At 41.0% G+C, this 21,244-nt stretch overlaps 1 protein-coding gene across 5 annotated transcripts in view; it reads left to right on the forward strand.

Moving 5' to 3' along the window:
- The first annotated feature begins 1,274 nt into the window (after positions 1-1,274).
- Positions 1,275-21,244, forward strand: part of DCBLD2 (discoidin, CUB and LCCL domain containing 2) — a 34,808-nt gene continuing 14,838 nt past the window's right edge. For 2 of the 5 annotated variants that reach the window (XM_077342047.1, XM_077342048.1), the window contains exons 1-7: positions 1,275-1,519; positions 12,776-13,003; positions 14,904-15,041; positions 16,348-16,399; positions 17,299-17,371; positions 18,162-18,295; positions 20,857-20,897. In XM_077342047.1, coding sequence (XP_077198162.1) covers positions 1,417-1,519; positions 12,776-13,003; positions 14,904-15,041; positions 16,348-16,399; positions 17,299-17,371; positions 18,162-18,295; positions 20,857-20,897 — 769 coding nt within the window. In that variant the 5' untranslated portion in view covers positions 1,275-1,416. Of the gene's footprint in view, positions 1,520-1,553; positions 1,671-2,936; positions 3,134-12,775; positions 13,004-14,903; positions 15,042-16,347; positions 16,400-17,298; positions 17,372-18,161; positions 18,296-20,856; positions 20,898-21,244 lie in introns of those variants that run through there. The other 3 variants (XM_077342052.1, XM_077342051.1, XM_077342049.1) reach the window with 3 other exon arrangements.

A 21,244-nucleotide genomic window follows, 5' to 3' on the forward strand; every position in this document is an offset into this window, starting at 1 on the left:
TTACACAAGCAACGTGCAGTCCTTACTCCGCTGTCATGGGGAATCCAAATGTTATTTCCGTCAAGGGAGTGCTTCCATGGCAGTAGCAGAGCTCCAAAGTCTTTTCCACAGCCGATGGTTTCATGGCAGAGGAGTTGCATTTGCTCACTCATACATCACAATAATTAGCTTTTCTCTTACGCAAGCTGAAGCATGTTTTTACCTTCCCATAACCCTTGCATGCCTATTTCCATGTAGGCAAGGAAGATTATGGGACCTTTTTGTAGCAATGAGCATCCATTGTTTTTGGACCAGTTGCAGACACTGACTGGTTATGACTATGACCCTTATGAAATAAGCTCTTCCCATCTGTAAGCCTATGTGAAGGCGATAATTTTCAAATTACTGGATGATTCATTTCTCAGCATATTCACGGCAATTTTTGCATGATGACCAAGAAGAATGGAGGTGGTTTTCTCCCCCGCCATCATAATGCATGTGAGTTTTTTTTGGGGGGGGGGTTGTTTGTTTTTAATCATGTTAACAATTGTGAATATGGAACTCCCAGAGGCTGGCTGTTTTTCCAAACTGACCCATTCAAAATGTATATTTTAGCCATTACTTTGATGTAAAAAAATAGCGATTGACCAAGAATGGGCATTGAACTCTATTCTGAAGGATGAATCTTTTGGGCTTGAGCCAGGTTTCACAAGGGAGCCCTTGAGTTTATTTGGCACCAAGGTTTCTGCTTGGCACAGTGTTCAACCTCAAAGGAATGTCATTCTTTATCTCCAAGTGGACACCACCAGTTTGCCAGCATCTGAGTTAGAAGGGGGGGGGGGGGGTGAGAGAGAGAGAATGGGTAGAGTGTTCTCCTGTCAGGCTTGAACCCCAGAACCCCTCGACGGTCAGAACTGTGCGCCTAGCAGGAGCTATTCCGCTCTAAACCTCCTGAGTCCATTTGTTACCCCAACTGGAGCCGCTAGGGTTAGACCGGAATCACTTTGCACCAGTGGCTTTTGATCGACAGCTAGATTGCACAGGTCCCCCTCCCCGGGCGCGCTCCGGCCACGCTCCTTCCCCGCGGCGCTCTTCTTGCACGGAGCCCCCCCCCCAGCCCCTTCCCCGCGTGGCCCGACGCCTTTGCGGAAGCGGCGGCCGTCGGTCGGTCGGCGGGGCGCCCCCGGGGCCGGCGAGGGGGCGGGGGCGGCAGCAAGCGGGGCGGCCCGCGGACCCGGAAGTGGTTGCGCCCACCGGGGGCGGCGGCGGCGGCGGGAGAGGAAGGGGAGGGGGCGGGAAGCGCGCCTGGGTCCCGCTCTCGGCGGCCGCGGGAAGAGGAGGAGGAGGAGTGGGGGGAGGTCGACGCCTGGCTTGCCCGGCTCCGCCGCGCCGCCTCGGGATGCATTCGGACTGCCGGCTGCGCAGGAGACGCGGGGCATGGTGAGCAGCCCGGGGCGCCCGTTCCCCGCGGGGACCCGGCAGGCGGCGGCCGCCCTTCTGCTGCTCCTTGTGCTCTGGCGGGACGCGGCGGCTCAGAAAGGTGCGTGGCGGACGTCGAGCAGCGGGGCGGGGGACGGGACCCGCCGCGCCTTCCCGCCTTCCTTAGGGCCCAGCCGAGAAGCCGCCGAGCGCAGTGGGTGTGCCGCCCTCGCCCGCAGCCCTCAGGGGCCCTCGCGCGCCCGCGGGCCAAGGTGCGTGGCTAGCCCCCTCGCTGAGCCTCCCTGGCCCCAGGCAGCCCTTTCCCTCGCCCTCCCGCCAGTTTTCCGCAGTTGTCCCGTGAGGGGGGCGAGTGGGTGCTGGGGAAGAAGGGACGCCCGCTGGGGCGAGAGAGCTGGATCTGCCCCCCAGGGCAGGGAAAGGCCGCGGACCCCAGGGGCGCGCCTTGAAAAGAGGGCCATGATGATGCCCGAAGTGGCGGCAAACACGTCTCTCTCCTGAGGTACTTGACGTGCCACGACTTCTGTGCCTGGTCAATACTAATCCCCATGCAGAAGTGACTTCTGGCTTGTGGGGCGTGAAATGGCTCATAGGCACTGAAACCAGTTGTCAGAAGTCACGGATGAGAGATGGGACGGGAATAATACTGCCCCTTTCAGAGCATTCCGTTGCCATTCCCTTAGGCCCTGTGGAGCTGGAATGGGGGGGGGGGGAGAGGTTAAGAACCAATGTTTGAAATAATTCCCGCTTTCTTCCAGTATGCCACTGGGGAAAAAATAGCTATAAAGAAAATGCAGTGTAAAGAAATTATTTCCATGGTTTTTCCTATTTAGTATTTTGTTAAAGGGAAAGAGTGGTGAATATAATAGTTTGGAGGAAGAAATGTCTGAAATCCTCAGCACATGCCATTCTTTGTTATTCTTCATAGTTATATTTGACTTCTGATACAGTTTACAAAATGGATTAAATCCAGAGATGAAGGCTGAAAAGTTGTTATGAAAGCACCAATATAGTTCATCAGATGAGGGGGTCACAATTTTTGGATTTTGCCGGATTGTCATTAAATCAATTTATCACTTTGAAATGCCTGGGTTAAAGTTAATTGGTTTATAAACCAAGAATTATAAACTGTAGAACTTGTTATATTTGTGAAATTGACTATACAAGAAGTCTGAATATCTTTACATTAAGAACTCTTGCTGATATTTAGGAAAACTATAGGGTGGGAGGCTTTTTTGAGCCTCCGCCTTCTTAACTATAAAGTCTTGAAGCTGATTTACAAATATGTGATTTAATCAAATCAGATTGTCTGTGAGTTTCCTTGTGGTAAACTCTGGTTCCTGCATAGCAAGTAGCATCCACAGGATACTTTTGTTCACTATACACATGTAAAAACAATACTCATGTGCCACCCACACAATCTGCTTGTAAATAATGAAAGGAATCAAGCGTTGGCTCATGTGTATTTACAAGTAATTTTTTAAAAATGTATATAAATGAACTGTGTGGGTAATCCCTTCAGATTAAGCGTTTTCATACATCTACGTGCTGGAATCATTCCAGGATTCATCCCATTGATGCAAAATATTAAATTGGAACTTCTCCCAGGCCTGTTCAGTTGGACACATTCCAGGATGCAATAAAGACAGATGGTTCTAGCAGTTCCCAACACTGTTCCCAGTGGAACAGGGAGGAGAGGTGGAGTGTGCGGAAGCAGGTAATAAGAAAATGGAGGGGACCTTACAGAAAAAATTGCAAACATGTAGTGTTTTCCAGTACAGTGGGTCAAAAGTTTATCAAGACAAGAGTGGGAGGCTTAAAACCTCCTATTTTACATGAATGGATGAGATTGAGTGTGCTTGCAAGAGTGCACAATAGGAGAAATTGTGAAGAGGGCAACAATTGTACTTTTCTTGGCAGCTATCTGTGACACCCTTGAAAAACCTAGCTCATGCTTCAGAAATCTCTGGCTGAGAAACAGGATACTTTAGGAATACTTCAGTAACCTTTGAGGCTTGATTCCCAGCATGGCTATTATAGTTCCACTGGTGCAGACAAGAAATCCTAATCCTCACTTTGATAAATTGTACCTGTCTACTCTTGCACCAGCTAGTGAAGATATGAAGAGCAGGGATTGCATATCATGGTGAAAACCGGCCCTGAGCTGTATGGGAAGGCAGTATAAAAATCAAACAACAAACAAATAAATAAAACAATGGGCAGCCATCTGCTCTAGGTGAACATTTTGGTGGACATCTGAGTGATGCTCACACTGATTCAGTTATCCCTGGATATAAGCTCTGCAGTTGGGACAAGGAGGAACATGTCGGGGGAGGTGTTGTGTGGTATATCAGAGACTATGGAGTCAAAACACTGCAAAACATAATTGTTACAAGTAGAGGCATAGGTATTATACAGGTACACGTGAATTTAAGAAGACTGTGAGCAAGTGGGCAGGAGGGACTGTGTTGGGGTTGGCTCTTGTGGCCCTTTCTTGCATGCCCAGGGAAATGGCAATCACCATTTCGGGATTGGGAAGCAAAGTTCTTCCAGGACAGATTGGCCAAGAATTCTGTTTCTTGGGGGTGGGGGGTGGGGCTCATCTTGGTATGAAACTGAGGTCATTATGGGTGGGCAGGTAGCTGTGAATTTCCTGCATTCTGCATGGGGTTGGACTACATGCCCCTAGAGGTCCCTTCCAACTCTATGATTCTAGAATTGTTACTTTGACTGGAGGAGTGTACAGTTGCCTGCCTCATCAAATCCTTGAGGCTGATCTTGAGATGGAGAAAGATAGAGGTGGTGACTAAAGCAGAGAAAGCTGTGGTGACTTCATATACCCTCATCTGGAATGGATGTTCTTATACCATGCTGTGGAAATGAAGTTCCTAGACTTTATAAATGACTATGCACTGGAACAGAAGGGCACTGCAAGGGGAAGGTCATGTGAAGCATATTGCCAGTGTGTAAGGGTATAGGGAGGAAATGTGATTTTTTTAAGCTTGAGGTTACAACTTATATAATATATACATGTTCCAAACACCCAATCCTACACAAGAGTCCTGCTGCCATATTTATCAACTCTAGTCAGTCAAGAATCTTACTGCTTTACTTCCATGACAGATATAACGTACTATTAAGATGCTCATGCATTCCTTTGCCTCTGTGGCCGTTCTCTAGCCTTCATTTCACCCACTGATTTTAATGCTTATGTTACAAATGACTAGGTTGGTGAAATGTTCTAATGGAACAGACTTGGGTACTTCTCTGCCAAGAAATATTTGCAGCCTAATTCTGTGCATGTTTACTTCACTGTAAGTTAACTAATTCCAGTGGGACTATCTAACAAGCAAGTTTTCATAAGATTTCATTGTTGGATATCGAGGAGTTAATATCTTGCTGCAAGTAAGAAAATCCAACATGTATTGTGCAGTATAACATTACAAAAGAAGGATCTGCTCTCTCCATTCAGCACATGAAAATTTTCAACACTGTCAGTCTTTTAACGACAGCTCTCATAACGCTTCACAGTATCATAGCACCTTCTTTCACGAAAGGCTTATTGCAGATGGTTGAACAGAATTTATATATTCTTATCCACATCTGAGCTCAGCTGTTGTGTATTCAGTTTTTCTCATTAGCAGCCTCTTCTTTCAGAAATGCCAGTCTATTATGCATTGGGAACCAGACTGTTTCCTAAATTGTTATAAGCAAACCCTCTTGGGAAAACACTGACATATGACAAACACATGACAGCTGAACTCTAATAGGATGTGAATGTGGATCACAATACAATTTCATAGGCTATGTAATAACGTCTTCCTCATGATTATGCACATTATTGGTTTTCTTTTGTAATTCTGATGTCCCTGTGGTACCTATGGCAATTACATTAAAAACCGCATTAAGACAGCATTAAATGTATTTATTTCAGTCTCTCAGTATGCTTCAACAGCTGGAAAATGCCCACATAATATAACCAAAAGGTGCTCTATGGGGTCATGTTTGTGGAATCCCATCTTTTAAATAATCATTCAGCCATAATGGGCACTAAAGAGCACGCAGCTTTTAAAGCTAACAGTTTCCTGTAAGAAAGCAAGCATTAAATACTATGTAAGATATGCCTATTAAACCTATCAGAATGAATATTAGCTTTGCACAGATTTCTTTGTTTAGATTATACGCACAGTTCTTATTTGGGGAATAGTGGAGTAGAGAGACTCAACAGCTGGGTTTTTCATATATTGTCACAAGTCTCTCCTGTTCTTTCAGGTTGGGCTCCAGAAGGTTGGGAAAACTCTGCCCCTTTCCCAGGGGTGCCAAAAAAAACAAACTTGTATCCCACCTTCTGTTACTAGTGACTGAGTGATAGGCCTTGCACTGAACCTGCATTGCCATTTAAGGGCTTCACCTACTCCACGAAGTTATGCCAGGGCTACCTTCTGCAACTCTGCTCTTTCAAGGTATTTTGTGCCAGGGATGGCAAGGTGATCCACTACCCTTTGTCAAGACCAAATAGGCACTGTGAGAGACAAGACTTAGAGAATTCAAAATATAAGAAAGTATAATGAATGTAATAAATGAATAAAAGAATACATATATTCTGTTCAAGATTTCCGTATGAACAAAGGAAGAAAGAAAAGATGAAAATGTGACATTGTCTAAGTGATGTTTAATTTAGGATTATCTAATTTAACTTGGCCATGACCTAGATAGACTAGGCTAGTTCAATCTCACCAAATCTTGGAAGCTAAGTGGGGTTGAACTTTGTCAGTATTTGGATGGAAGACCGACACAGAAGAAGAAGAAGAAGGAGGAGGAGGAGGAGGAGGAGAGTTGGTTCTTATATGCCGCTTTTCCCTACCCGAAGGAGCCTCAAAGCAGCTTACATTCGCCTTCCCATTCCTCTCCCCACAACAGACACCCTGTGGGATGGGTGAGGCTGAGAGAGCCCTGATATCACTGCCCGGTAAGAACAGTTTTATCAGTGCTGTGGTGAGCCCAAGATCACCCAGCTGGTTGCATGTGGGGGAGTGCAGAATTGAACCTGGCATGCCAGATTAGAAGTTCGCACACCAAACCACTACACCAAACTGAATACATGACGCAGGCGTAGGCAATGGCAAACCATCCCTAACTGTCTGTCATTGGCCATAATAAGTCAGCTGTGAATTGACAGCTGAAAAAAAACTGCTTGAAGTTGTAGTCATTTAAATTTCATAGTTACTTTAGTTGTCATAGTTGGGTCTTCTCTTTGTTGTCACTTGCTGTGTTGGCAAGATAGAGATCCTCAATAAAAGATTGGATCTGTGTGGTATGGGAACACCTGATCAGAAGTCATAGAAGAGAGAATTTCTTCCTTGTGTCCTGACTATAAATAACCTGTCTTTCTCCCTCCCTTGTTGGGATGACCTGATAGTCCTTTTCAGTCCCAAATAATGAGTTTTCTTTCTATCTATTTTGTTTCTAGCAGTCCCTGTCCGTTTTGGGTATAATCCTGCAGAAGGTTGTGGGTAGTAAGTCATTGTCCTGCTTTGGCCTGACTCATTGGCATAACCAAGAGCTTGAGTGCTCTGTGCTTGGAACATGAAGACTCCTTGTAATCCCTTCATTTCTGCCAAATGCAGACTTGCCACTGGGCTCTGGGACATGGAGAGAGACAGAGCAGTCACAATGATTGCAACTGTAGAGTGAATTCTTGGGTGGAGGGCATTTCTCCACACAGGTAATCTGTTATAAGGCATATGATTTGCATGAAGATCCCAGTGCTTTCTGGAAAAACATGTGCTTTCTGGAAAAAATTAGAATTGGAAAATGTTCCTAGAATTTTTTTGAGAAAATGATCAAGTGCCTCAGAGAATCATAGAATCGTAGTATCATAGAACTGGAAGAAGTCATACGGGCATTTAGTCCACCTAGTGTGAATTAACTTAACATGTTCATTTTGATTTAGTAAATAAATTCAAAAAGTACTTTGGGTTAATTTTATGTCTTCATGGCAACAAATACTATTTAACATAAGAGTTTTAGCTTTTGCTTTGATTTGACAGGTGTGGTCAATCAGGTGAATTGATAACTTGACTTTTTAATGATGATTATTATAATATATATGTATGTGTGTATGTATGTATGTATGTACTCTCTGTTGCAATTCCCAGGGAAAACAAATCTTTGGCTAATGTTGTATGGGCAGTGGCATTAATGCACTGTTAACTTTATGAAACAATGACATTAGAAACTAAAACAGAAAAATAAAGCTCAAATTTCTGCTCTACAACTCTTGTTCAGTCCTTGACATCTCCAGTTAAAGGACTAGAGAGAAAACTGATGCTAGTCACAGTGGATAAGATTGGAGTAGGTGAAGCAATGATTTAATTTAATATGAGTTATATCTGTGCAGTATCTTATCCAACAAAATGTGCTTTCAAATTTTTTTCTTGTATAAGATGTAATTTTGATTTTATTTTTTACAACTATTTCTGAAACATGACAATTTTTAATTGCATAGATTTTATTTATTTTATATATGTTGGATATTTAATTCATATTCAGTTTGCAAGCAAAGGTGATGCAACCTCTGAAGTCCATCTGCTGGAAGGACAAACAAACTTTACCTCAACTAAGTGTTATTTTTTTTTATAAGGAGAGTAGGTGTGTGTGGAAAGGTCTTTAATTTTCTCCTCCCTTTTCCAGTTTCCTGCTGAAGAAAGACTGCTCACAACCAGCGTTCCCTCTAAGCCGGTGGTTCTCAACCTTCCTAATGCTACAGCCCTTTAATACAGTTCCTCATGTTGTGGTGACCCCCAACCATAAAATTATGCAAGTGTTTTTTCACAGAAATTAAACCCAAACTGACCAATGGCGTGAAGATCCATTGTTCATGATTGTATATAAATTGGTTTTTTCCCCAGGGTTTCTCAGTTCAGTTCATGCCAAGCGGGTGTGCCTGGAGAGGCAGGGCGCACAGCTGCAGGAGCTGTGCTGCCACCACCTGGATCTCAAGGCCGCCGAGCTGTGCCACCACCTGGAGCGCCTGGCGGGAGACTGCTTTGCTGAAGGTGCTGCTGGAGCAGCTGGGGGCTGAGCGCGGGCGACTGCAGAAGGAGCAGCAACAGTGGCAGCACCCCCCTAGTCAAGCTGCTCACCCTGCTGCTACCTCTGTGAAAAGGTCGTTCGACCCCCAAGGGGGTTCCGACCCCCAGATTGAGAACCACTGCTCTAAGCTGTTCATGTGAGCAGCCACTCATTAACACAGGAAGCCCCACTCAGCAGCAGTCTGGAACCACGCGGGGTCTTGCACTGGCCATTGCTCATTTTAAGATGGCGGCAATCATATTCTGTTATGCTTCTCTCAGTAAGGGGAAAAAGTAGAGAGGACATTGCCTACAACTCACTTTTACTTCCTCTAAAAACTGAAAACTTACATAAATCTGTATCCCCCCCCCCCCCCTTCTTGCTTTCTAGGATCAAGAAGGCTTCATGTCCATTAGAACATAGGTTTACTTTTGGGTAGAATAAATCCAGGCTATAAATACACAGATCTCTACTAAGAAGGCCATACAACCAATTTATGGTGACCAAATCCACAGGTGTTCTAGGCAAGAGATAAGCAGAGGTGGTTTGCCCTTGCCTTCCTCTGCATAGCATCTCCTTCCTTCCTTAGTAGTCTCCTATCTAAGTACTGACTGTGGCCAATCCCCACTGATTCCTAAACTCTGATCAGACCAGACTAAGCTTGGTTATTTGAGCTGTTAGCTAACTAGATATATTTATGAAGAAACCCACATACATGTTTACCCCAATCCGAAGAAAAATCAAAATTCCAAAGGGAGAAATCTTTCTCGCAGCCATAACAACATAAACTATTTATTTATTTATTTTAACATGCTTTCTTACTGAAAATTGAGATTAAAGGTTTTCAAGATTTTTCCCTTTGTGTTTTAACTGAACTTTTTTTCTGCAAAAATTCTGTTTAATACATTTCAGACATCCGAAACATGAAAATTTGAGTGTTGTTAATGATTTATTTTAAATAATTCTGAGACTTATCTGCTCTAGTGTATGCTAGTCTGTGAAAGAAAAGTTTTAATGCACGGTGATATAGATGCTCAGTGAAGGCTGAAAATTAGTGCATTGTTGTTCAACGATGAGAAAGGTATTTGAGAAAATGAATTATCTTTGTTTTTTCTTAATGTCAGTCTTAGAGCCTCTTGTGGCACAGAGTGGTAAGGCAGCAGATATGCAGTCTGAAGCTCTGCCCATGAGGCTGAGAGTTCAATCCCAGCAGCCGGCTCAAGGTTGACTCGGCCTTCCATCCTTCCGAGGTCACTAAAATGAGTACCCAGCTTGGTAAATGGGGATATCTTTACCTTTACCTTTACTGTCAGTCTTACTTGAATATTTATGCAGTCTGGTGAGCAGAGGATGTTTGTATTCCACTGATCCCAGGCGAAAGTCCACCATCTTAAAACACGATAGACATCTTTGGCCATCCATGTTGCTCTTCAAAATATCCAGCAACTAGAACTGTATTTGGGGCTTCTTTAATTCACACCAGTTGATTTGCAGATGTATACTAGATATCAGTTTAAATGTCATCAGGGACAGGCTGAGATGCCTTTGGTAAGAAGATGGAACAGTTCTGTATGGTTTTCATGAACAGATATTAGCATGCTTTCAAAATAAAGGAGCTGTGCTTTTGCCTGCAGCATAATTTGAACATGGACTGCTTGCACATCTCTCCAGTGCACCTCTCCATACTTTAAGTGTTACACAGGACACACAAACAGGAGCACTTAAATTTCATCTTTTTCAAATGTAGAGTAAATAAAGGCTAAAGCCATGCATAGGGTTCTTATGATGGTCATATGTGTGTGCAAGACGGGGTGAGGCTTGCTTCTGAAGTTCTAATAAAGATATGTTTTCAACATGAGCAAAACATTAAGGAACCACTGCACTTATTCAAATGAGGGCATTATTATATTAATCCACTTTCCTAAAATGGGCAATGCAGGAGCATAAGGTCATTGGTACAAAATAATATGCAAATCTCTTGTCTCTGTATCTTTGATCATCTGGTTATTTGCAGTATTCTGCAAATACAGCCATTTGTAATGACTGAGATGTATAGTAACTTGTGCTGCTTATGGTGAAGAAAGTGTAATCCTATTCTGACAGCTGAAATATTGATATATTTATCTTCCTAGCAACAAACCTGATTTTCTGAAAATGTTTGCAGCTGGAGTATCAAGAGCAAACACCATTTTATCTACATATGCTTGCAAATTATGTGCTTCCATAATTTGAGATCTGTGGAACATGAGGCTTGTTTTCAGGGATTCCACAGAGAAGCACCTCTTCCTTATTTGGTAAAGAACACAAAGGGGATTTCAACCTTGAGTCATAGTGCAACTTGGTTCACTCATAGTCAGCATGGTATTATCAATAGGAGCTTAGGAATTTGGGGTTGACTTCCCATCTCATAAACTTGACTGTAAGTGATTCTTTGTGTTATATTATACCTCTGTTTAAAATTAACCTGCAATTGGCAAGACTGTTTTATGAAGCAGAAGTAAGAATTCTTTGTGACTTCTTACTTTAATGTCATGAATGCAAAATTTTAGATTACTCTTTGTTGGTGATGATAGCTGCCAGGGATAAAATTAAGAATGTCTTTACCACATATCTTGTTGTATACGCAGTTGAAAACAAAACAAAAATGATCAGTTCAATAGTTGAATATGAGCAGTTGATGAGTTTCTTTTCTAATTGTATTTGGCATGTGACTGATCATTAAGTTAGTTCTCTTATTTAATTATCTCTCTTCTGTGGAATTCAACAAGGGTTTTTTGGTGTAGGGAGTGTCTCATGTCACCATCCCAAAAAATGCTATGCTAGGAACCAGGGGGCTTGAATGAACAAAAGTCATATGGGATGGGGGTTGTAACAAGGAGAATTGGGTTCAGTTGAGGAAAACAATTTTCTGGATCCAACCCGACAATTTCTGGTTAACTTTGGAAAATCTAATGTATATTAACATATGAATGAAAACTATGAATTCAGATGCTTGACCTACTTCATATGCCTGACCTACCCACCTGGATTCATGCCACAGTAACACTGAAGCTAGACTACTGTAGTGTACTCTGCATTGGTCTTTGTTAAAATCAATTAGGAAACTCAAGTTGGCTCAAAGGGCTATGGCTCGAGTGTTAGTGGGAGTTAGATAGAATGTGAATATTACTCCCATTCTGCAGACAGTCCATTGGCTGCCAATTTGTCACTGGGTTCAGTTTAAATTGTTGGCTATCACATAGAAAGCCCTTAATGGCCTTAGTCCTGCCTATTTAAGGACAACCTACCTCCCTATGACTTGCCATGATAGCTTTGTTCAAGTTAGCAGGAGCTTCTGCAGATGTTAGCCTGCAAATGGGCAAAATCGACAACTGCCTGTACACGTGCTATCTCTGTTGTGATGACCTTCTACAAACTATTCAGGAGGGATTTACTTCACATGTAATAGGGTTGCACTGTAAACTTACTTGGATAAATGATTGAGACTGTGGCCTGTACTGTTGTGTGTAGGTTAATATCAGTAGGATCCTATTAAGTAAGTCTTGTACTGCACAGTGTTTCACGTTAATATTTATGCTATGCTTTAGTTCATATTGTTGGTACTTCTAATAACCTAATGCATTGGTTATTGATTGTCCCCTTTTGTTGTTTGCACTGGCTGTACTGACTCACAGTGTAATTCGCCTTGAGTCCCTGTGAAAAAGGTGGACAATAAATGTAAATAAATAAAATAAAATCCACTGATGATAGAAAGTAGAGGTGTACCATTCTCATGTCTGGCACCCTCCTTTGTAGGGTGGATGATATCACAGTACTTTTGCCCTCTTTTGTTCTTCACCTCTTTTGCTCTTCCCTCTAACTCCAAAATGTGGGTGTGCCTGGTTCTCAATCAATTCATGATAACACATCTTTGTTCTCCTCTTACTAGGCTTTTTTACTACAACAGTATCTGCTTTTCCACTGCTGTTTCAGGGTCTTTCCCCCTTATCTCACAGTTCTGGCTTTTGTGGCTTGGCTTACATAGAGAAATTCCAGAGTTGTAAGTTTTTAAAATACGTGATAAAGGTGCATGGATGAAATTGGTCTATCAAAAAAGTTTTGATATTTCACAATTTGTAGTAGTCTCCTGATAAATTTCCCATGTGATTTCCACTCTTGGCCTATCATAGGATGGTTGATAAATCCGGTGGAATAAAGTTTGGCACATGGGCTGCAGCCTTGCTCTTGATTTAAGAATAGCGTATATATGAGAGTGATCTGTCGTATCGCTGTGTTTATTTTTTAGGTGATGGATGTGGACATACAGTTTTTGGTCCTGAGAGTGGAACTTTTACAACAATTAATTACCCCTACACCTACCCCAATAACACAGTATGTGAGTGGGAAATTCGAGTAAAGCCTGAGCAGAGAGTTCAACTCAAATTTGGGCATTTTGATATTGATGATTCAGATTCTTGCCATTCTAGTTATGTGAGGGTTTATAATGGAATTGGACCCACAAGGACAGAGATAGGTAAGACTTTTTTTCCTCTTACTGCATTAACTCACCTTTGTTTTGTGTAGGCCTTATGCAAAATTTTGCTTTTTAGTAAACATCTCTGAATTACATGCATGGTCATTTTTCTCTCTTAAGGATAGCTTAAATTGGGTATAATCAATACATTACTTGGCTCTACGTTCTGAATACGTCAGCCATTTCATACATTACGCATAGGAGTATGCTCAAGAAGGACCTGTAGCCCTGCCATGTGAATTCAACAACCTTGTATTTGAAGTGACCTACTGGAGAGAGATGGGGTATTGCTGTTTTTTCAGTGGTAATATATGCAAATACCCAGAAAAGAGTAAAGCTATAGTATAACTATGGATTTCAAATTAAGGTTAAGTGGTTATTATGCGTTTCACAACTTCTTTTAGTTCACAACTAATTTTATTTTGTTCTCTGCCAAAAGGGTAATTGCAACATTGCTTGGGTGCTGGTAAGGTTGTCTGGGTTCTTAAAGAGAGTTAGGTGAAGGTGTAGATATAGTTGAAATAAAAGATTCTCCACCAGAACAACAGTCTCTTTTGTAGTAAGCATTCTTTGGGTTTTAAAATTACTAATATGACATAAGTCTGGTGCATCAATCTATGGAGTGAAACAATATCTTGTAGTTTTAAAGTTTTGAAACTTGCCTGCAGAAACAAAAGAAGAAACTTAAAATGTTACTAACATCACAGAGCTGATTTTCCTGATTTGTAGGTTTTCCTTTCTTCTAAAACCATAATTTAAATATTTCCTCTGACAATGGTGCATGTTTAGATAACTTGAATACTGAGGTTTAAAAATACTGCTCTAATTACAGTTGTAGGATGATGTCTGGTATCCATCTGAGTTTCTCTTATTAATCTCAACCTAGATGTTGCATGTGGATATACTCCGAGCCAAGCCATTTTGCTATTGCACACAGAAAACATCAGCTCCTTAAATGGCAAGGGGCTCGAAGTCCTAATTATTCACTTTTACAAGTTTAGTTCACTGGACAAAATAAATTGTCTATTTTTGTGTGTTCTTTTTAACTCTCAGCTATACCACCTGGCATGACTGCATAAAATATTAAGCAGTGCACATCTTAGTCTTCTGAGAGTGCTGTTTGGCAATATGAATGGTAACATTGAAATTGGCAGCCTTTCTCCCTTGAATATGGAATACCGTTAGTAGAAGTAGTTGGATTCAGTATCCTGGGCTGATGGATGGCTTAAATAGGAATGTAAAGAAATGTAAATATAGGACATGTATTGATTTAGGAATCTGAGAATACTCTCTGGATTGTTTTAAGATCGGGGAGTGCAGATTTTAAAAGTATGTTAAGAACCCACAATACACGCCAGCCTGTTTCACTTGCACAGGGCATATATTTATTATGTCCAATTGAATAGTGTGCAATCTCAAGGTTTATTACTTCTCCATTTTTGCCTAGTGTGGAAGTAATGCCTCATGTGGAGAGTAGAATTATTCAAATATTACATTTCAGGTGGAGAAGCACTAGTTTAATTCTTTTAGTCAACATATAGTTTGTCAAGTCAATATAGAGTTTGTCAAAAAGAGATGGGGTGTGATTAGTTTGAAATTTAGTGTTGTTTTTTAGCGTTCAGGAAGGCAGCTATAATTGCTCTGCATTATCTTTTCACTGTTACTAAATAATTGCCTCCCAAAGTTCTTGGGGGGGGGGGTCTAAACAGTAATTTATATTTTATTACTATTTTGGAAGCTTATGAAGTGCCTTTCCTCCTAGAAATCCTAGGGTTGAGATTTCTTACTATCTGGGAATGAGGATTATAAAAATTAGATTGACCTGTTACTTGAATTGCAAATGATTCTCTGAAGGGGCAAATACTTTCTAACTCAAAAGAATTATGTTTTTTATTTCCAGGAAAATACTGTGGTTTAGGCTTACAAATGGACAGTTTAATTGAATCAAAGAGTAATGAAGTTACAGTTCAATTCATGAGTGGCATACACTTTTATGGGCATGGATTTCTTGCGTCCTATTCAACCACAGAAAAATCAGGTATTTATCAGAGTCTTATCTAGCAGAATGTAAGTGCACCACAAATATTTCAAATTCTTGCTCTACACACTGTCGATTTGTTTCACTGTCACCCAACTACTGATAAATTGTTCACAGTGAATTAAGAAGAAGGTATGTTAGTCACACGTGGTAGAATTTGTAATGGTCTGTTTAGACGACAGTGAAAAGATACATGTGGCTGGAATAAACCAAGATGCCTTCAAAAGTACATTGAGTAGAACCATTATGTGAAGGACATTTTGTCCTAGGGTTCTTGGCTTCTGATCAGGAAGAAGGTTAGTGCTTATAGAGTAAATTAATTCATTATCAGTTTTGACTACTTTGACTGAAGCTTCAGTTTTATGCACCACTTACTTGGGAATAAGTCCGATTGTATTAAGTTAGATTTATATCCAGGTAATAAGTCTGTAAGACTACTGTACCTATTTATGAAAACAGCTGTTACAACACTTCTTTACAGTTGCCTTTCATGGTTGATCAAGTTATGTATAAATAGGCATGAGCAATAGTTAAAATTTTATCTGCACTCCTAAGCATACCTTAATTTCTCTCTGTTAATAAGTGCATTATGTTACTTGTTACCTTGTATTATGCTTTGAGTTTTAAACTTGAATACTTTTAAAAATCTGGTAGTTATTGGTAGGTCTCCCCCTGATTTTAAATTTTGCAAAGATTGAAAAAGCAAAAGTTAACTTTATTAAAGGTAAACATTTTTATGATACTATATATGATATCATACGATGGTTGAGAGTGTTGTTACTCACTCTGAGCAACATGGAAGGGTGGGCTAAAAATAACATTTTATTATTATTGCTAATGCTATATAGAAGATTTATTGTTGATACACGGCTGAGCCATAAGTGTTGTTTGGTGGTTAGAGCCATTTTGGTGTAGTGGTTAGGAGTGCGGACTTCTAATCTGGCACGCCAGGTTCAATTCTGCACTCCCCACATGCAGCCAGCTGGGTGACCTTGGGCTTACCACGGCAATGATAAAACTGTTCTGACCGAGCAGGAATATCAGGGCTCTCTCAGCCTCACCCACCCCACAGGGTGTCTGTTGTGGGGAGAGGAATGGGAAGGCGACTGTAAGCCGCTTTGAGCCTCCTTCGGGTAGGGAAAAGTGGCATATAAGAACCAACTCTTCTTGTTCTTCTTGTACTGAAATGGACTGATAAAACAATCTTTTGACGTACTAGTTTAATTTTATTGTCTCCTTATTCTTCCAGAATATACTTCAATTTTTTATTCTTTTCAAATAATTTTCCAATATGCTTTCTTTCTAGATTTAATAACCTGTTTAGATACTGCAGGTCACTTCTCTGATCCAGAATTTAGGTAAGATTGATCTACTGACACATTTTACATAGAGAGTTATTAAAATGTGGAATACCTTGCCAGAGGATGCAGTAATGGCCACAGGAATAAGCAGCTTTAAAGGAATTAGGCAGATTCATGGAGGACAGGTCTATCAGCAGCTACTAGCCATGGTAACTAAAAGAAGAACTCCATATTTAGAGGCAATCAACCTCTGAATCTCAGAACCAGGAAGCAACTTCATAAGAAGGTCTCAGCTTCTATGCTGTGTTGGCCCTCCAGAGGAACTGGTTGGCCACTGTGATATACGATGTTGGACTAGAGGGGCCACTGGTCTGATCCAGCAGGACTCTTCTTCTGTTCTTACTCCCCCGTCAAACAAACGCATTTCCAGGTTTATTTACAGTCAGCTTATAGATGAAAAAATGTCTTCTTTTCTCTTTTTCACTGGCATAGCATCACATTATGGAAAAATTATTTGAATTCTATCTAGTACCTTCTCCGCACTTGGGCCAGCATGTCAGGTTGCCACTGGGTGTTTGGGCCGAGGCAGATTGCTTTGCCTCTTCCTGGGCCCGTACGGGGGGAGCATTTTCCCTGCTGCACCCGATCCACTCCTGATTTGTACCTCTGGATGAGGCAGATGGGGCACACACATTTTTGCTCTGCGTTGTGATCCTATATTCTCTCGTCATGGAGATGAGTTCATTCTTAATTGGGTTGTATCCCAACTCCTTGGATTAGTAGGCAGAACAAGGGAATTTTTGCCTAGGAGAGGGGATTTCTCAACCTCATCTCTCTGCCTAAGTGCACAGAAGCAGCACTTGGCAGATGCTCTTTCAAGCTCAGTTTTTAAACAGAGACTAAAAATCAAACATCAGAGATGTTTTACTCCCCTCCTCCCTTCCCTTTCCTTACAGTAAGTATTGTCCAGCTGGATGTGTGCTTCCTTTTGCTGAAATTTCTGGGACTGTTCCTCATGGCTATCGAGATGTAAGTAAACATTAAATATGAACCTTATTTAATTAAATATTTAAATATTCCACTGTAGGACTCACATTAAGGCACTTCCATCTTTCTAATGCTCATTGCGTGTAATAGTGAATAGTGTTTTATAATGACAAGGTCTTTGGATCCATTTCAATTGTTATTTTATATATTTAAGTTAATTATGCCCTGACAAAGGTTGAACGGTTGCACGTTTAGCAGAATGGACTTGTGTAGATTTTCTTAATCATTTCTATCGAACAAATTCAGGAAAGTTGGGGGTGGGGAGGTTGTAAGCCTTTCTTGTGTATGAGGTTCTCAGAATCTTCCTCGGAGCATCCTGAAGGTCGCTATGCTCCTTTTTGCCCTCATGAATGCAAGGTTCAGCTTCCCTTTTCCTGCTTTCCTTTTTCCTGGTTTTCTCTACCTGCAGCTTTCCATGATGTTCAAGGGCGGGGGGAGGGGGAGCTAGATTCAGCCCTGCCAGGATTACAGGTATACCTGCTTGAAACTCTAGTTTGGACATTATTACTGGCTAGTACTGTACTATTCCAGTTTAGACATTATGGTAAACTATGATTAGAGAAAAACAGACAAAAAGGAAGAGAGAATTGGTACACGAAAGGGAAAAGGGAGTTTGGTAACTAGGCAGTGCCTGGACTCAGCTGCCAGTTATGTTTAGAATTTTATAAAAATAACAAGTTTGTTGGGTGGTTATAGAATTTGTCGCAACCATTTTATCAGATTTCGAATTATTGAAGTAGAACATAACACCAAACCTCTCTTCTCTTCCAAGTCTTCTTCACTTTGTATGGCCGGTGTGCATGCCGGAGTGGTGTCCAATGTTCTGGGAGGTCAGATTGATGTTGTTATCAGCAAAGGCATTCCATATTATGAAAGTTCTCAGGCTAACAATGTCACATCAAAAATGTAAGTGCTTATTATATTTTAACCACTACTTTGCAGTACTGCCAGAATTTATTACTGCAGACAAATGGTTTAGCTCTTTTGGCACATTAAGTCTAAGTCCAGCCAAGAATATTATTAAGACTGTTAGACTATGCACATGACTGTGCTATGTAAAATGCCTGCAAAAATTGTAAGGAAGTATGAATGAGAAATAAAACTCAAGACTTTTGAGCCCTTTCTATCTAAAGCATTGTTTTTCTCAGTCTGTTTTTAGGAAGTGTCAATTGATTTCCTCCCATGAGTTGCATTCAGACATTACCCATGTGTAAACATGTGCACCAACCCAGCTTGCTGCCTGGCTTCTGTTCATGACTCCCTCTTCCTTCTCAAGCCCAGAATGAACCCTTAATTTAAGTTACTGGTGACCTATGAATACAGGCATAAAGTTAACCAGGGTTAGTCTTCTCTTCCATTAACACAGGTGCAAAACGATGGTTTTATCCAGGTTTAGAATCCCAGTGGAGGTGGTGGTGGGACTCATCTCACCTGTGCTTATATATCCTGAGTACCTGGGGTTGGTTTTCATCGTAATTCTTAGTGTGAAAGAGAAGTGAAGCATGGGTGGAAGCCTGACAAGAAGTTTGGTTCATACACATTTTTCCTTAGCCATGAATGTATGCAATTTTTGACTTGTTGTTGTAGCTCAACAATAGAACAGATGCTTTATCAACTACTATTAACCCAGAGATTTTACTCTCAAGCTTTGCTTGTCTCTCAGCTGTTAAAACATGAGGTGGAAAGCTTTTTAAAATGGCTTTACCTGGTTCACAAGAGCTGTGCACAGCATGTATGTTAAATAACTGGGAAAATAGCAGTATATACTATAAAGCTAAATGTTGTATTGATCCAGACATGCTTTGAATCTATTTGAAACCTCTTTGCATTATAAGTTTGTCATGGACAGGGGGCATCCTAAGTATTCTTCCTCAGTGGGTTTTGTGAGAGCATGTATAAGAACAAAGTTCATTTCTGCAGTGATGAACTACCATATTGTATCTCAGCCATGCTATTCTGTGCTAGACTGAACCCGAGAATGAAGGTGGAGATAACTCAAATAAATAAGTAGCTAGGGGGATCTTCAACATGGTGCCCACCAAAGGTTTTTAGAAGGTGGGAAGGGCTAGGTGGGGCTTTTGTCCAGCAAGGTTTCTGATTGGCCCCTGGAGAATTGAAGGACTGCACAGATTTTAAAAATGCTGCGTAAGCAGCAGCCACTACCACAACCCAAGGATATTTAGTATGAATGTAACTAAGCTGCTGCAGCCATTTGTAGCTGGCCCCACCACTTGCAGCAGCCATTTTGCAGCTGCACCCACCATGCTAGGTCAGGATTCCAAAGGTGCCCGCAGGCTCAAAATATTGGGGACCCTTGAAATAGCTGTTTAGTGACAAAGTACATTTGACAGCAGCATCATTCCCATTCCCATGTGGCCAGACTGCTTTCCCCTTCACATATTGTTTTCTTGTTTGCATTGGAGACCTTTTTTAACTCGGTTGTCTTAATGAAATCAACAAAGAAGCAGAAGGGGTTTTTTTAATGGCTGAGAGTGGAATGAACCTTCAAATATCAGCCCTTTCAGATCAGTATTTTTCTTTGGAATTAATTGAATGTTGCAGACAGTTGCAGTGAAACAATGTGATTTTTGGATAGGGGTGGTGGTAATAAACGATATAAAAATTTCCTCTACTTCATGGTTCTCCTTCCCAGGTTAGAATAAACACTCCATGGAGATGACAGGTTCAATAAGGGCAATCTATACATGTAAATAATAAATAAATAAATAACTGTCGCATGCAGTTGAGTTCTTGGCACTCACATGGGAATTATTAGTGAATTTCCTAATTATGCTAATAAGCAGCATAAGTGAAAAATCAATGAGCATGTTTTAAGAGAGACCTTCCTAATTTATGCCTCTTTTAAAAGACTTTAGTTACTTATTAGATTACTCGAAATGTTTTGAAAAGCTTTTACTTCAGAAGCCAAACCTTGGAAATAATTTGATTGTGGGTAGATTTTCAAGGTAGATACACCAAGAATGGAGATGGGCCAAAATGGAACGATCATTTTAGTGTTTAAAGATACATATCTGTTTCTGATCATAACTGATATTGCCACATTTATTAAGCTGTGCTTCAGAGTATACTTACAGGAGATCCAGAATGGGGTGGGAGCAGCTTGTCATCAGATCCAAAGATTCTTAAAGGCTTTTGATCATATGAAGCTGCTGTACACTGTTAGACCGCTGGTCCAGCTAACATTTGGTTGAATCGGCAATGGCTCCTTGGGGAAAAGATCTTCTCAGCCCTGCTACTCCAAGGTTGTTAATTAAACAGAGATGCCAGAGGCTGAATCTGGGACATGCAGCGTAGAAAGCACTTACTCTGGATTCCACTGAATAGCTTTTCCTCAAATCCTGCATGTTGAGTAGTTTTCTTATAGATCTAAAAAAGAAAAAAAATGGATTAATGAAGAACTTTAAAGTTACTGATGCCAAAGCTGCAGTCTTCTGTGTTTTATACAGGGGGCCACTGTCTTCAGGTCTCTTCACTTTCAAAACTAGTGGTAAGCATTCATTCTCTGTATTGCCTGTCTTTCTGATGAGATCTAGAACTCTAACTAAAGTCTGTACAGTTTTTTGACAACTTTTCCCTAGATGCCTCATTGCCATCTCAAACTTCTGTTAGAAAGGAAGCCCTTCACTATTTTTACTTGAACCGTCTCTGTCTTCATTCATTGTAGCTGACAGTTGTTTCCACACTCCTTTGGAGTCATTTTGGATATTTTTCATTCTGTTCCTATATCCAGAATATCCAAAAATACACTTTTTCATCAACAATGCCAAAGTCCTTACAGTATCTCTTCTGCTTTCTGCTTGTCTCTCTGTTGACATTTTTTACAGTTTCAACTTC

This window comes from Paroedura picta, chromosome 6 (assembly GCF_049243985.1).
Source record: "Paroedura picta isolate Pp20150507F chromosome 6, Ppicta_v3.0, whole genome shotgun sequence".
NCBI lineage: Eukaryota > Metazoa > Chordata > Lepidosauria > Squamata > Gekkonidae > Paroedura > Paroedura picta.